The 16,835-nt window shown below is 39.4% G+C and overlaps 1 protein-coding gene across 4 annotated transcripts in view; it reads right to left on the bottom strand.

Annotated features, from left to right (window-relative positions):
* The window catches only part of IDE (insulin degrading enzyme), a 54,730-nt gene extending 41,211 nt beyond the window's left edge, over nt 1–13,519 (bottom strand). Inside the window, exons 1-5 of one of the 4 annotated variants that reach the window (XM_005520635.3) lie at nt 13,428–13,519; nt 4,964–5,148; nt 3,360–3,567; nt 2,372–2,541; nt 70–192 (exon numbers count right to left, since the gene is read on the bottom strand). In XM_005520635.3, the coding sequence (XP_005520692.1) occupies nt 70–192; nt 2,372–2,541; nt 3,360–3,567; nt 4,964–5,123 (661 nt within the window). In that variant the 5' untranslated portion in view covers nt 5,124–5,148; nt 13,428–13,519. Of the gene's footprint in view, nt 1–69; nt 193–2,371; nt 2,542–3,359; nt 3,568–4,963; nt 5,149–12,138; nt 12,262–13,125; nt 13,328–13,427 lie in introns of those variants that run through there. The other 3 variants (XM_014250469.2, XM_014250468.2, XM_014250470.2) reach the window with 3 other exon arrangements.
* Nucleotides 13,520–16,835: the final 3,316 nt, after the last annotated feature.

The raw sequence follows: 16,835 nt of genomic DNA, 5'->3' as shown, positions 1-16,835 counted from the left end.
TTGGAACCTCCATTTTATTTTTCTTAAGTATATATGTAAAGTCTTAACCAACGAACAGAACAAACTTACCTCTTCCTAAGACACAAATAGCCATTAAATTTGATGAATAGTAAGTAGAATGGAACTTCAGTAGCTCTTGCCTTACATCTATTCCTTCTTGGGTTGGTCTAGTTTCCAGAGTGAATTTGTTCCCTGTAACAGAAAAACAATTAAAAATATTTGATGTTTAACAACATTTAATGTTTATTAACTTAAAAATCAAAAATAAATATATAAATTAATCACTGCATTCCTTTAGATGGATAGTAATTTTAAAAATAATCAATATTCATAATAAGAAAACTAGATAAATACGGTCTTCTGTTTTAAATATTTTGTCTATATTCCTCACCATCTGCAGACAAATTAAATGGCGAAGTTCTAGACAACCTACTCTGTTTACTCCCACAGCATCAACACCTAAGTTAAAATAGAATAACATAGTTAAAGCTTCAGTCAATAACTCTGCTGTTACAGTACTGGAGGACTTTAGGAAGCAACAGTCAGAAGACACCTTGCAAATGTAGGAAAATGGACACTAGCCAGTGCAGAAGTGCCTGGAAAATTACTTGACACTGAGGGTAATGATGGAGAAGAATCACCATCACAAGCATTAATTCAGGGAGATCAGTGAAGGATATCTGGGGAAAAATGCACACCCTTAAAAAGACAACTGGAAGGTGCATTTGTTTCTATGGACAGAGAAGGAATTATAGAAGGTTTGCTGACCAAACAGGGTGCATAGTAATGAGGAGTGATGTGAAGCATCAAATGGAGTAATTCCCATACTCTGCTAAATTAACATCTCAGCTGATCAAAAGGAAACAGTAAGGACACCAAATGCATCACAGTTGTCATCCCTTTGGGTAAATAAAAACCAGCAAAGCTGAGCCCTACTTCTGCATAGTCATACTTACTGGAAGGCTATGTGCTGTAATTTTATTTCAGAATCAGAACCTAATCTAAGGAGAAAGGAATATGACTATTACTGTTGAATTACTGTTGAATTTTGGGAAAAGTTTGGGTATTCTCCCTAAAACAGTTCACCTGTGTGAGCTAGACAACCTTCTTAAACTGTACAAAACTATTTCTGCAATTTCCACTTATGTTTTCTGTGTGCTACATAAAAATTAAATAATGTCTTCAGTAGCAGAGATTACAGAATGTACTTCGAACACCTGTCTACTAATTTACAGCTCCAAAGGTGTCATTTAAAAATTTACCTGTTTGAAGAATGGAGTTATAGTTTCATTTTTACAGACAGCCTCTCTTTACTGGTCAACAGAGCAATACCTGCTCTTGCAGCAGGTGGCTACCAGATCCATAAATATGTTCTCCATCAACAGATGTAAAGGTACATCTTGTCTTTTTAGAGACAGAGGAAAAAAACACTGCCTTAAAGCTCATTATCTGCTCTCCCATCCTCCTACTGCACGCAATACTTGAGTCGATTATTCATAAAGCAAACTGACCCATCCACAAAACACATTTTTTGAGCACATTATACTCAATGATTAAACAGTGCAGTCCTGTAACTTTGAAGGTTTCAAAAATAAATTCATGTAGAAAATCATGTCTATCAAAAAAACCACCCAATATTTAGACTTCTACCAAATCATCAAACATTTGTGGTTTTGTCAAGAACTATGGTATCTTAACATTAATGCTTTTTGAATTGAGGTTCTGTGGTGTTTACTTCAAATTGTTACTAAGCATTCTGTCAATAATTAAGCCTGAACAACAACAAAAAAATTAAATACAGCTGTAGGATTGGGATTTGTCCAAGATCATTTTATCTGTCCATTTTCCACTGTCGTGCTCTATGGTTTAGATTTTGTTTCTATATTCCTACTCAATAATTTTCACAGTATTTTGCTGATCTTTCTGATTTGACCTAGTCACTGTCATCTAGTCTAAATGCAATATTAAGTAACAAAAAGCATGTGGCTAACAGCAATTTAAACACAATTCATTCTCTTTGTTCATACACAATTTAAACACAATTCATTCTCTCATTTTTTCATACACAAAGACTTAGCAGTACCAAATTATGACAAACCCAGTAACTGGAAAACAGCACTCACTGCAGTAATTACCAGAACTGTACAGATTGATTCATCATTGTACTCAAAGTCTTGGATCACTCTTTTTCCTATGCTTTTGTCTAGCTCTGTTTAGTCTATGATGTGAAAAATGTGATAAAGCACCATAATAAACATGTATGGAGAGGAAAATAAGAGAATTGCTAAAGTCTGTCTTCGGAAATTTTATATAAGCAATAGTACTATGTATGTTATACAGAACTCCACTGGATAATTATACTCTGACAAACCTGTTCCAAATTTACTGAAGGGATGGTTGGGGTTTCCAGTAGCCTTCTCCAATTGAAACAACCTCCAGGCATCATTCATCAGATTCTTCTCATGCTCAGAATCAACAGCATTCACTTCCCTATCTTTGCAACTTTCATCAAACAGGGGGCACAGGAAAAACTGGGCAAATCTAAAGAGAAAAAAATTTCGTTCAAGTCAAGAGTACTGTAAATAAATTGTAACAGAAAAGTATAACGCTTGGTACCTCATGAAAACAGCTGAATACCTTATTTTTTAATGCAGAACTTACTAATTCTGTAAGTTTTGATGCTAATTTAATATTATTATTTCTCAATTTCTTAGTTTATAAATGCAGACAACATGTTCATCATACAAGGTAGTACAAGAATCAAGAGCATCACAATTACCACAGTGAAAATTTCTCCTGTTCTTAGGTTTAGCTGCAAGAGGGTCTTAATTTCACCAATCAAATAAATCTTGTCAGATGTGCAGGGAGAAGCCAAAGAGAAAACTCACTGTACCTCACTGACTATACACCTTTTAATTTCTGTCCCCTCCCCCAAAACACTGAGATTTCAGCAAGTTCTCCCTATTGAGTGTCCTTAAATATTTCTAGATTTCACCCCTGTTTTGCTTTCAATAAGGATCCCATGGGAAGCACAGCATTTGATTGCACCATGCCAGTATTTGCACAATGTGTAAATTCATGATCATACTCTTTGTCCCACATTTCCAAAAATATTCAGTGTAAATACAACATTTAAACTTCCAAAATTGTGTCACAATGAAGAACTCTCCTAAATAAAATAAAAAATCTGAGTAAGACTTTCAAGCTGAAAAATATCTGGTTATCATATTTAACAAAAGATGGTTTTTACCTTTTTTTTTAATATCATAATGATAGAATTATAAAAAAACTTTTACACTAATAAATTCAAGTAGAACCTCTGTGACAAAAAAATTAAATACTAAAAAGAATGTGTTTACCTATCCAGTGCACCTTCTAGATGTTCATGTGACACATCAAAGTAGTAGTTGGTATGTTCTCCACTCGTGAAAGCATTTGAGCTCCCGGCATGCTCACTTAGAAATTGGCTGTACTCATTTTCTTTTGGATATTTCTTGGTTCCCAGGAACAACATATGCTCACAAAAATGACTAAGCCCAGCAATGTTGGGGGGATCGGACAACGATCCTACAAAAGGAAAAATTTCATGTAACCATTCACAAAATGTAATATTAAAACATTAAATCTTTTAAAGTACTCTCTATTACAGTATGTTGCTTCAGGCAATTATATAAATTCTGTGGCTGTAAGAAGACACTTGTGCAACAACAGTCAACTAAACTTAATATTCAAAAAAATATTTTAAAAATCAGAATTAGTAACTGAACCAATTAGTGTATCAAACTGCCTCTCCAGTTCAGCTTCCAATTCCTTCTACAGATGATTTTCAATTGAAGTCCATGACTCATAATCTGTAAAGACCTGGCAAATCACACTGTTCTGAAATCTATACCTTGACTTTAATAAGTGCATTGTGTTAAGAGGCAGCAATTGCCAACCATAATTAAAGAGGTATTTATCCTATGGTTTATAGGACGAGTGATAAGCTGTAATTGCCTGAACACATGCAGCTATGGATGACCAGCTAATAGGCGTGAAGGCAAACAGATTAAAAGACAACAATGATTTGTAAGAATGGAAGACAAAGGCCGAAGTTTGAGAGTGGCAGTCCCGCCTTGGAGTGTGCAGCAATGTGTAGTGGGAGAGTGGAGATGAAGGCAACAGATACATCTCCTCCAGCACAGGTGCAGGAATTGGGTGCTACAGTTGGCTATCACTAACACAGGACCTAAACAAAACCACATTCAGGATGCTCAGAACTAGCTAATGATCTGGGACAGCCATCCCCATAACAAAAAAGAACAGAAGTTTTTGAAGTCCCTCTATTATTTCTGCCCTAACACAAACAGCAGCAAGAGCTCCCACTTACAGACATGGCAAGAGGGTGTTTAGATTATGCACACATGAATTGTACTTTCCAATCAACTCAAAATCTACAGTTTGAGATATAACTCAGATATAAGAAAAGGCTTCCATTATTCCCAAGAGTCAAAGCAATTCCCTTCCCCTTCTATTTCCCATATTTCTGTTGCACACATAAGCACCACTGAAGTTAGGGAGTGCCTCTCTAACTTCCCTAGCACTACAGCATTTTCTCACCTCTACACACCAACAACTTAGCATGAAAAAAAAAAGTCTGACATGACAGATGGAGCTGTCTGAAATAATTGCACTTGCACCCGCCCCTTTTCTGCTTACAAAAGATCTTTCATAACATGAAACTTAATGGTTAAAAGCAGTCTTTCGACTGACTGAGCTACACTTGAGTAAACACAGAGCACAATAAGAGCATTTAGCTCTAATAATTTTTGATTTGATGTGCCAAAGAATTAAATAAACTATAAATTACAATAAAGGCTAGGCTGCCAACTGCATACCACGCCTGTCAGTTTATTTGCATCAAGATACTAAAACCTGAAGCATTTTTATTAATGACGTAACTAACACAACATGAATTGAATACCTATGTGGACATCAAGTGCTGCTGAGGACTTATCTGTGGTGGGGTCACTAATGAGAAGAGCTTTAATGCCATTTGCCAATTCCAGTCCACGATATTCTCGTTTATCTTCAGGTGATTTGATAATTTCATTTGTTATTCTCTTAATAGCTGGATTGTTCATTTTGTTGTTTGTCTCCTTTTGAAACCTTAAAGAAAACAGAAGAAATTTTTTACTATTTTCATTTAAGCCTTGCTAATATTTTAATATTATGTTAGACAATACAGGGCTATACGAACAGCTAGAAGTTCTACTATGCGTAAAATTCACTGAACTTGCCTAAAATTCAGATCCTGAAACATACTGCTGCTAAAACAAAAAAGGAACCTTGAAGACCAAGAAACACAATAAAGATGTATATCATTTAACTGAATGCTTCAAGTATCACATTAATTGTAATTTAAACAACCCAAATTTAATAAATGTCATCCCCTTATTTGATTATTATATAAAATAAATAAAATTAAACGTATCCTGCTATTTCAAGTATAATTTAAAATTTCAGGGAACTATTCCACATATCTGAATTGCTGATTATATTACGAGTGTGGTAACTCTGATTGTCAAATAAACAACATTCTACTAACAAACCACTGGATTTGTACACTCAAGCAAGAAACGGTGACACTGTTTGCAATAGTGCCGTAATACGAAGACTGTAAAAACTGCCATGATAAACAGGAATAGATTGCCTCACATATTTAAACTTCTACCATTAGTTTAACAGATGCTACAAGACACCCTTCTTTAAAGGAATGATTCTGAAATGCTAAGGAATTAAGTGTGGCTGATTTAGAATCTGAATGTCTACAAGCAAAAACTATAAACAATATGAAGTAACTTTTTAAAATGTGTGGCTCAGTGCATTTTAGAAGGAAACATATAAACTAGTAAAACATGGTTTTCTCACACTATGAAATTCTTTGAAAAACAGAAAGACAGTCAAATGTAATCACTAAACAGTAGCTGAAATGCTGAATTTAAATTTAAATTTGTACACTCATCTAAACTGGTCATTGATCCACTAGTTTAACCCTGTACTCAGGCTAATCCTGGTTGGAATATCTGCACCAAAAAAATGCAGATACCATTGAAATACAAAGATTACTCCAAGTACCACAATATCCCTGTTTCTCTACATCAACAGCATAGATACAAACCATGCTGACAATTAAAAGATGCCTCCATGTTCAAAGTTCAGAGTCTTAACAAATACTCTACTAAAATTAATTTAAACACAATTCATTAATTGTGTTTAATTAATAAGCTACTGTGTAAAATTTTTGAAGTGAGAATAAATACTTTTCATATATGAAAATCAGTAACTAAACTGCTCCCAACTGTTTTTCACTTGCACACAAACTGGACTGACAACAAGTATGTGGGAGAACAAGATGTCCCTTAAGCTCCTGATTCTGTATCTGCTAACGAACACCTATACCTTGGTTTTCAGCTAGAATATTCTATCTCAGTAAGATACTAGTTGATTGTCAGAAGACACATATATACTATAAACTACTTGAGTTGTGGGGTTTTTTAAATGTTATACAATTTCCTTGTCATCTGATATTACCTTGTTATTTCTATACCCCATCACTAAGTCACAGAAGTTTACTGTTTGTTCAGATGACTCATGTTTCCAATGTGATTCATCAAATTATGCAGCTATGAAACCTTATGAGATTTCAATTGATGTCTTACGAAGCTGTACACCTCCACTCCATTTTATTATGATTCCCTACTTCTGCCTCCTTCATAGTCTACTTCCAGCTTGGCAGTGAAATTCCAGTACAGGAAAAATCTACAATTTTCAAAAGGATGACATCAGTAATTAAGCCTTCAAATCAAGGACTGAAATTTGTATCTCCACCTTCACTGTTATTTTAATGGGCATAGTGAATATAACATTCTCTAACTTCAAATGGGTTTGCATGATTACCTACGATTATTTTGCTGCAAAGTGAATCATAGTACCAGACAACTCGAATAAAAGCAAGGGCTGATCTACTATGCAATACTCCTGGAAGGCAAATATGTCAAAAGGGCAAGACAACTCCTTTCTGCTTAAGTACTGTTCCTCCTGCTAATATGTTACTACAGTACAAAAGTGAAAAAACTTCACTTTAGAAAGGACTTTTATACCATTATGTTTTCTTAAGGAGTAAACTGTAGGACCCAATACTAAACATTCCCTCATATGACTGTTTTCCTGTGCAGCTTTCAAGTAAGTGCAGACGCTTTATAAAAATACCACATTCCATTCCTTCACACCAGAATCCTGAAACTCTATAAATCACTTCCTGACAATAGAACTGCTTTTAACCACAGGCAAAAAAAAAAAAAAGACAACCAGAAATCCTGTAGTTATTTTTTGAGAAGTAGCTTAATTTCTAAAGCCATGTTCAGAAGCTGTCCTAAAGTCCATGTGCTATAGCTACTTGCTGTACTGTCATTACAGAGAGCACTGGATGCTGCTGCTCAGTAGTAAAACAATTCTTCCACAAAGGAGGTGCTATATTTATTGCAGAGCTAATAGCCTAACAAAAACATTAAAATAAATATTGCCATACTGCTTTCACAAAAGAGAAGCAACAGAGAATGATGTGATAAAAAGCTAAAATTGCATTACTGTGGCAGTGGAAATTCTTCCACTCAAAAAATTACAGGTGGAAAGATGACAAAGGTAGAAAGAAAAAAATAGGGATGTCTGAACTGAGAACAGTGTCCTCCATGAATACGAAATATTCTTTCTTCTCATCAAAACTACTTCACTTGTACAAGAAAAGTGTCAGTTAAAACCAACAGCGAATTTTCAATTACAGCACTTCTAGTGAAATTATATTCTATTCTTTGAGGTTCCATTTTTGTAATCATTTCCAGGCAGGCAGTCCCTTGGAACCAGCAAGGCTCTCTGGAGATGCCAGGTTTCACCTGCAAACAGAGTATTAGAGAGTGGGATTAAGTGATATATGAGTCTCCTTCACTATTTTAATCTCGCGGAGTTATTTTAGCAAAGTTACTTTAATTAAAAATTAGCCTGTGTAGTCAAATATAAGTCCAATGTTTGAACAATTAAAGGACCACGTTTGAAAACCAATTAACAGAAACTCCTGAGGGTTGTTTCAATGCAAGAATGTGACTAGCTAATAAAAATATGACCCCCAAGGCACAAACTCCAAAGTTCTTCCCAAGATAGTTTTTGTCACGACAGTATGCACATACTGAAGTCAAGTGCTAGTACACAGGTCTGCTCCAGATGAAAGGCAAGTTACCATCTCAGCAGGTTTTGATGCTTGCATTCTATCAGTTGCCTTAACATTCACGTGTGCTCAAAGTTTTTATGCAGCTAATTGCTTACCATTTACCAGAGTGAAGTGAAACCTTCATTGAGTGAGAACCTCTGTTCTGTCCTGCAAGGGAGTTACCATTGGTAACATGTTCTCTGTGTTGTTTACTAATCCAGCTTGGTTTACACGAAGGTTTCTCCAGCTGCCAAAGCATGGAGTGAAAGAAGTGCTGTGTGCTTTGGCAGGAGGCCCGGTGCTGCAGAACTACCAGCCAGAGTTTCCTCACCTCTTACAAGGATGACAGCACCAAACTGAGCACTCTGGAGGAGTCCATGAAATTCTTCAATTGCAAGCTCATGGCTTTGCAACAACCAAGTAAATCTGCATTCTTGCACAGCTCTGCACCCCTCCTCTTTGTCTCTTGCACCTACTTCTGATCATGACAGCAATAGAATTATGTTACCAGTAAAACAATCAAGAATTTACCCACTCTCTTAGCATTTCCATTCACCTCTATGTTATAATAATAATGGGGTCTTTTAGACTAAACTGTAGGCAGGAAAGTTAAATCAATTCAGGTGAACATTACCAAAAGGGATTCTTTAAGAGACTATCCATACTCTTTCAGTTTACACATTCATCAGTCGTTCTTTTAGGCACATAGAGATTAAAATGCCTCATGATTCAACATCCATAAAACATCAATCTTGTGTGAATTTTCTTGTCATGAAGCTAGAGAATGTATGAGATCCCAACACATTCCTGATACTGATCTAAATAATTCTGATTGCATGCATAGGCAGACAGACTGCATAAGCAGACAAACTGCTAAAAATCTATCACTTTTAAACTCATCAGGAATTCAGTATACTACTTCATACACAAAAGATCCAACTACAAAGCCCCACAATGATTTAATCAGTGCTCCCAAGTTATTAAGAACAACTAATCATGCCAAATCAGGCAAGTTTGAAGATGATGAATATTTATAAGGTTTTGTTATGTAGTTCATTCTGAAGAAATTCTAAAGTCTCGCTACAATTAAAGCATTTTCAGAACCTCAGTCTGCAGCTTTTTGCCAAGTCTATAATTGAGTCCGAAAATTCCCTCCTAATGATGGTGGCCAGGGCAGATGCCTGCCATGCTCTTGTTTCCCAGATTCCAGCTTCTACAGCTTCTAGATCACAGCAGTAAAACTAGGTCTGCCACAGGCTGCACTGCCAACGTGACACCAGAAACACTGGTGTGTAACACCAGTGTACAGGAATTACCAGTAGCATTAATGAGACCATACCACGTGTGACCTTGGCAAAAACAAGGGCCCTGGTAGTTTCACATATGAGATCAGGCCCCAGCTGAGTAACTCACCTGAGAAGTACAATGATGTGTTGGCCAAATGAGATGGGATATACAACCAAAACACTATAAAACTAATTTACTGCCCTAAATACAGTCCTTAATTTGACCACTTCACAGTTTCCAAAGCACTGAGCAAAAAAGTCAAACAAAAAGGCAGGACCTTATACAATTTGATGTTATACAGAGCAATAAAGATAAGTTGTTTTTTTAATTCTAAATAACTTGAGCTTACTTTTCCTATGTCCTAAAAAATTGCCCCAAACAATTCATCCAAACACAACCTCTAAAGTAAACAAGCTCTAACCGCGTTCACCAGAAACAGAACAATTAATCTTTCCCTAACAATTCTTTGCTTCAATATTTTACAAAATTCCAAAAGGGTTTTGAAGCCTTTGATTATTTGGAAGACCTAGGGGGAGGAACATTAAGTAAAATTATCTGGCTTTAATCTTTAGATGTCATTAATATATAGGATCATTAAAATTTCCACACATCTGGCACAGTAGTTTGGCTTACATCAGTATTTTCAAACTGCACGTTAATAACATGACTGATCAGACAGACTAGTTTCTGTGCTATGTGACCAACTGCTTCAAAGCATATTTTACACATTTTCTTAAGAAATGTACTCATTACTTCAATTAATTACTTTATTCATTGAATACTCGCAGACCAGTGGCTCTTATTCTCTCTTCCTCCGCCCCTGACATCTTTGTTCCATCATCCTACAGTTGCAGGGCTTGCTCCACAACCCCAGGACTGTGGTGGTGTCTAGCGCATGGCCCTGCACACACTGAGGAAATGTTAAACTGGATGCTACAGGAGAGACCCCTGTGCTTTATTCAAACTGTGTTCTGATGTGTATTTCATAGACTTTATGTGCAAGTAGCACATCAGATTGCCCAAAACTCTTTGTAAAGCCAACTCACTTAATGCTTTATGCTACCATCTGTCTTACACCCTCAAAAAGAAAAAACTTGTGAGGTTTGAATTAAAAAAAAAACCGAAAAACAAAACAAGATGAGACTAAAACTTCAGTTATACAGCATAACAACATGAAATTCACAGAAAGATGAGAGAACTGGCAAGAAAATCTGATCTAGCAACAAAAACAGAGAACTTTAGAATTCTGAATCATTAAAAGCACTGTAATCCCACATTAAAAGCAACTGTTTATCCAACGCTCGAGCTTTGACATGAGCAACAAACCCATAACAATGAGCAGTTTACAAGAGTCAGCGGTGTTTCAACAAAAGAAGTCCTAGCTGTTCACCTATTTTGTAGTCAAATTTTTACAATTTTGGACAATTCAATTCTGGTTCTACTGTTAAAATTATAAACAAACTCTCAGCTCTACAGCATTCTTTTCCATATCAATTGTTCAGGCAAGCTACTTCTGACTCATTCTAAAAACAAGATGTAGAAGGTAAGTTTTCAATAGAAAACTAGTAAAGTAACTTTCAAACAGGATCCATCAAAAATTACCTTATTATATACACACAGTGCTATCTCATAAGAATATTTCAGCAACTTATGGGTATCACAAAAACTGAAAGCAAAGATACTCACTGACTGATTATGCATACACAAATACACAACCAGACAAAACTGATTGAAGCAATTTCTCTAGATTTTTACTACGGACTTTTTGATTTCTATGCTGTTAAAAGATCAGACATCCAAAGTTCCTACAAAAGCATCTAATACAGTAAAATAATTATATCAAAAATATCAACCCCACATGCCATTTCTCAAATGGTCTGACCGCATTTTGTAGTAAATTACTTCTACAGTAACACCTATAGCTAGGAACCTAATACCTTCCTGCGCAGTGAAACACCAGAGGTAATGCACTTCTTGTCCCTTCCCTCTTTCTTCTGGATCTAACAGGGGAGGGGAGTGCTTCTGTATTCATGTGCGAAGTAAGTTATATACATGACACTTTAATCCATTCCCAAGGTAACGTTTTATCCAAGGTATTAAACCACAGCCTTACACTGACTGAAGACAGAAAGGAGAAAGCAAGCAAAAAAGGCAGGCAAACATATCAATCCCAAAAAAGAATAAGTAATTTTCATGCTGTACATCAGATAAAAAGGAGGTAAGTTGTAACTGAAAAATTATCTTGCTACTTGACATAGAGATGAAAGTTTAAAATGTTATGAAAAGAAAAACTTCAAGCAAGAACAAAATACAGAGATGGAAACAGGGAAGATGTAACTGAAAAAAGAATTCTTAATTTTCACATCTTAAAAAATCATCTCATGCCTGCTCTCATTTCATTATCATTTATGTAAATCCTAATTCACAATTAAAATTAAATGGATGATTAAATCATGGTTGTAGGCAGCATGAAAACATAACCGGCCTACTCACACATACAACGTTAAGTCCAAATACTACATATATTCACACGCATAAAGAGGAGTAATCTAGCAGGAGAAACTACAGCCTGAGAAAAGCATTGACTCCGAATATACACTGTGGATTACCTTTACAATTCTGAAGCATAAATAGCAATAATGAACAGTAACAGTACATCCGAATTTTGACACACGAGCGCCGACAGTATGAGTCATCATAACTCACTTTTTTCCCCGTTAAGATGTTACTTTTGACGTCTCTAACTTATGCAGTATTAAAAATAGGTTTGGCTACTAAGGTAATAGATACACTGTTAATGAAATTAAGAAAACAAATTAGCCTTTTCCCGTTACCCCCAGCTCCCTTCCCGGACAAACTCTGCCGAGTTTTTACGCAGTTTAAATTGCCCCTAAAAGTGAGCTATGCCAAGTCTCCCGCCCGCTCCTCCATTGATCGCGATTAGTTGCGCTCTCTCCACTGGAGCTGGTGACACTGGGAACACAAACACGCAGTAACAAGCCCCGCACAATGCCAGTGCCAGACAACTCGTCAGAAACTGACAAGGCCACTCCCATCAAGTTTGGGTAACTGATAGCAGTTCCTTAACGATTTTAAACTTTTTTCTTTTTTCCATAATTATGCCTTAGGAAGACATGGCAAGTTAAGTAACACGACAATTCAAGAAGGTTTTTTGAGAAGGAAGTAGAACAACAAAGCAAGCCCCCGGGCAACGAAAGCCTGCTTTGTCAAGGGAGGTGCAGCTGCTAATACCGGAGCACGTCAGCCCGGGCTCTCCCGGCCGGCAGAGCAGGACACAAGACAGGACACAAGGCATGGCTCAGGCCTCCTCGCCACACACGACCCCACCGCCCCCATCTCGCCCACCGCCTCCCCGGAAGGCTCCGGCGCCAGCCCCGCTCCGCGGCCCGAGCTCCCCCGGCTCCCCGCCGCACTCGGGGCAGGGCGGGCGCTCCCCTGGACTCACAAGGTGCCCCCGTCCGGCCGCGCCGCCGCCTCTTACACAACACCGCGGGGGCTCTCTGGCCTCACGGCCCGGAGCCACACGGCCCCGGGACCCGCGGCCCTGCCCCGGCCCCACCGCACTCGCACCGTACCCGAGAGAGCTGCACCGCCGGCCCTGAGGGAAAGAGCGCGAGGCCGGAGCGGCCCAGGGGCGCGTCCAGCCCGGCAGAGCCCGGCTCAGCACAGGGAACAGCCGCTGCCGCATATCCCTGGCGGCCCCGCCGCCAGCACTGGCCTTTCCCCGCCGCCGCACGGCCCGGCTCCGCTCGCCTCAGCACGCGCCGCCCGCCGGCGCCATGTTCTCCGCCCGCCTCCCCCCGCCGCCCGGCCAATCCCTCCCGGCGCCCGCGGGGTCCCGTCCGCCCTCCGCGCCCGGGCCTGGCGGGACCCGTACCTGGGGGTGCCGGGAGCTGCCGCCTCTGCCGCCGGGAAGGCCGGGGCTGCGGCTGAGGAGGGGGCCGGGGGCCTCTGGGGGGAGGCGGAGGCGGTGGAGGGGGTGGGTGGCTGGGCGGGGAGCCGGGGCGACACTCGCCGCGGCGGGGGGGCCGCGCCCGGCGGAGGCGGACGGGGCTGCGGCGCGAAGGGCGGCGGGGCGGCCCCGGGCTGCACCCGCGGAGGGACCGTGTCGCGTCCCGCCCGCTTCCTGGTGGCCGCGCTCTGCGTCCCTGGCGGCGTCTGCCAAGACAAAAGGTAATTAGACTCCTCGCAATTTGAGCACAGTGGGTGCAGTGCCGTCCTGAGAGGCAGAGATTTCGGGTGTCAAAATCCTCTGTCCCCCAGGGAGAGGTCACCCTCCGGCAGCTCTCCCTGTTTTGGGCGCTCCCCTTGGAGCCCGCTGGCCACCGCTCACCTGCCGCGGAGCTCTGCGGCCTTGCCACGCCAGACACAGGATTCGCCTCGCAGGATGGGTTTACGATGTGTAGATGCTGGATAAGGTTGAACTTCTGTTATAAAACCATAGATTTGGGGTCCTAAGCCGATGGGGTTTTTTTTCTTGGTAGATTTCCTTGTGGGAAAGTCGTGGATGTGACTGGTTGCTGTAATTCCTTTATAGGAAAAAACAAAACCCCCAAATTAAAAACAAAAAACAAAACAACAACAACAAAACACAAAAACCAAAACAACCCCCCCCCCCCAAAATAAACTAAAGAAATCACCACAAAAACCAACCAACCAACAAGGTGTCCCCCTCCCATAAAAAAAAACAAAACACTGTTTGTAGTTCTGGTAATAGGCTTTCTTCATGTGTATCTATTTTTCTGTGTCTTATCTTCCAGAGTTATGAAGGAGGAAAATAAAGTAAGACAAAAACAATGTGATACATTTAATGCCTGATTTTAGCTTCCCGACTGCTTGCCTTTTATACAAGGTGGTGTCTCACAGCTGGAAATTCACAGAACCCTCCTGTCATAAAAGGGTAGAAAGTCGTGGCCAGACAAGTTACCTAAGGTTATTTCTGTACTCAAAGATGGAATTGAAGAGGTATCAGAAGTAACTTTAACCTTTAGTCAGCTTTGGTTAAAACTGGTGTTAAGAAGTGGCAGCACACAGCTTCATATGGTCAACAGAATCAACAGGGAATCAAGAAAATCTGTCAGGGAATTTGGATAAACATTCATCTTCTGGTTTCCAGGGAGGTCTGTGCTGCTATAGAGATGCTTTTACCCCTACCTGAGCTGCTCAGTTTAAAACATTTGTGCCTACATCAAGTACACCCACACTTCTGGCCTCAGTTCAGACATGGAACTGTCTCTCAAGTTAACTCATCCTGGTTGGAGCAAGGCATTTGATAGTCTTCACCTCAATCAACTGTTTGGATTTAGAACTGTGTGGGTGCCTAATTTTAACACAGTATGTTAACTCCTGTGAAAATGTCCTCATGAGATTCTAGTTTGAGGCAGTCTGGGTTTTTTCCAGTTCCTAGTGAATGTAAAAGTGAAGACCAGGCTGGACAGAAAGAGGACAGGATAAATGGTGAGCTGTTAAATCTGAAGTCCACCCTGTTGCTATTGCCATTACGTCAAAGGGTCATCCCATGGTGTCTGACAGAAGGACTGCCGGGTGAGTGCCCCTTCACAATCTGTCTCCTTTCAGGAGCAGCTGGGGATTAAGAGTTTGTGAATTTGAGTCGTTCTGTTAAATTGAATGTACAGTAGAAATACTTCTGCCTTTAGTGTTAATACAGTTATCATGTAGGGGTGAATGCTATAGAATTATACAGTTTCAGGAAATTTACTGTTTTTTCTGGTCCCAAAGTTTGTTAGCCTAATGTAGTATATATTTAGCTAATGCTGGCCTGATCTATATTTAGCTGCTTTAATAAATCCTGCCTTTTCCTATAAATCTTGCCTAGTGTATACAGGGGCAATCCTGGGGAAGCAAGGTAGACTGTGCCAGCAAGACTGGTGGTCTGCTAAAATGTGAATCTAAAACAAGCACTTGTGTTTCTGTGATATGATGAAAGATCACACCTCCTCATGCATCTAACATAGTTAAGGCAATAGTTGCAGAGGTATGCAATAGAGATCACGCCTACTGTACTCCTATGTTATCCACTGTAAGCTTATTTAGGCTATTCAGAGTCCCTGGTGTGTCCTGGTTAACCAGCAACTAGAGATCAGGCAGCCGTTTCCTCCCCTCCACCCATCCCGGTGTAATGGGGAGGAGAATCAAAAGTAGAACTTGACTGAAATACTTGACTGAAGAACTTGGCTGAAATAAAAAGAGTTTAGTCACTGAAACAAAATAAATTATAATGATAATATTAGTAAATAATGATAGTAATGATTAGAAAAAGAAAATCTCACCATCTGCTAACCAATGCTGGACCCTGCACCCAGGCCCAATCAGGCCCTTCTGGGTAACTGGTAATATTTATATTATATTTATATCCCAGTTTATATTCTGGGAATGATGTTTTATGGTGTGGAATATCCCTTTAGCCAGTTCAAGTCACCTGTCCTGGCTATGCTCCCTCCCAACTTTTTTTTCCCCTGCACCTCCTCACTGGCAGAGAATGAGACACAAGAAAGTCTCTGATGCAGGATAAGCATGACTTGGCAATAACCAAGACACGAGTGTGTTACCGGCATTATTCTTATGTTGAATCTTCAACACAGCACTGTGCCAGCTACTGAGAAGAAAAGAACTCTTCCAGCCAAAACCAGGACACACTGGTGTTTATTCAAATCAGATTGTGTTCTTATACTCTGATACCCCTCCCTATGTCCATTTATACTAGCCAAAATTACAGTCATACACTTTTTTGGTTATCTTTTCTGTGTTTTAAAGATATTTTAATAGGACACCCTCAGCAAAAGTAGAGGACTTTCAGTAAAATTCCTTTCTCAGTCTGATCCTGCAACTAAGATTTCTTCCCCATTAAACTTTAATTGGTGCTTTTGGTCCTGCCTTCTTCATCTGCCCTAGCAGAAAAATAGGTGTTGCCTAAAAGACCAATTGAGACTAAGTGTAATTTAGAGTAAGTGTGGAAATTATTCAAATGATCCCATGAAAAGAACTTACTTATGAAGTAGCAGTGGAGAGATCCCTCTTCAGGATGTGTGACATAAATGTACAGTGAGGGAAAGTGATCTTCAAAGTAGGTAGGTTAAAAATAATTTAGAATAAACCAGTATTTTATGTATGGCCGGAAAGCTGAGAGACAGTAAGTGTGAAACTCTTTAAGTACAGTCTTGTTAGGCTTATAATGGAAGCATGTCTTTTCCACATAGATAAAATTCTGGACTAAATTCAAATTGTAATTGTGTATAATAGAGCTTTGTAGCAAACTGGCCTTGGG

This window comes from Pseudopodoces humilis, chromosome 9, assembly GCF_049639895.1.
Source record: "Pseudopodoces humilis isolate 2021_Gansu_Grassland_sample_001 chromosome 9, ASM4963989v1, whole genome shotgun sequence".
Classification (NCBI taxonomy): domain Eukaryota; kingdom Metazoa; phylum Chordata; class Aves; order Passeriformes; family Paridae; genus Pseudopodoces; species Pseudopodoces humilis.
This window is presented reverse-complemented; position numbering and strand designations above follow the sequence as displayed.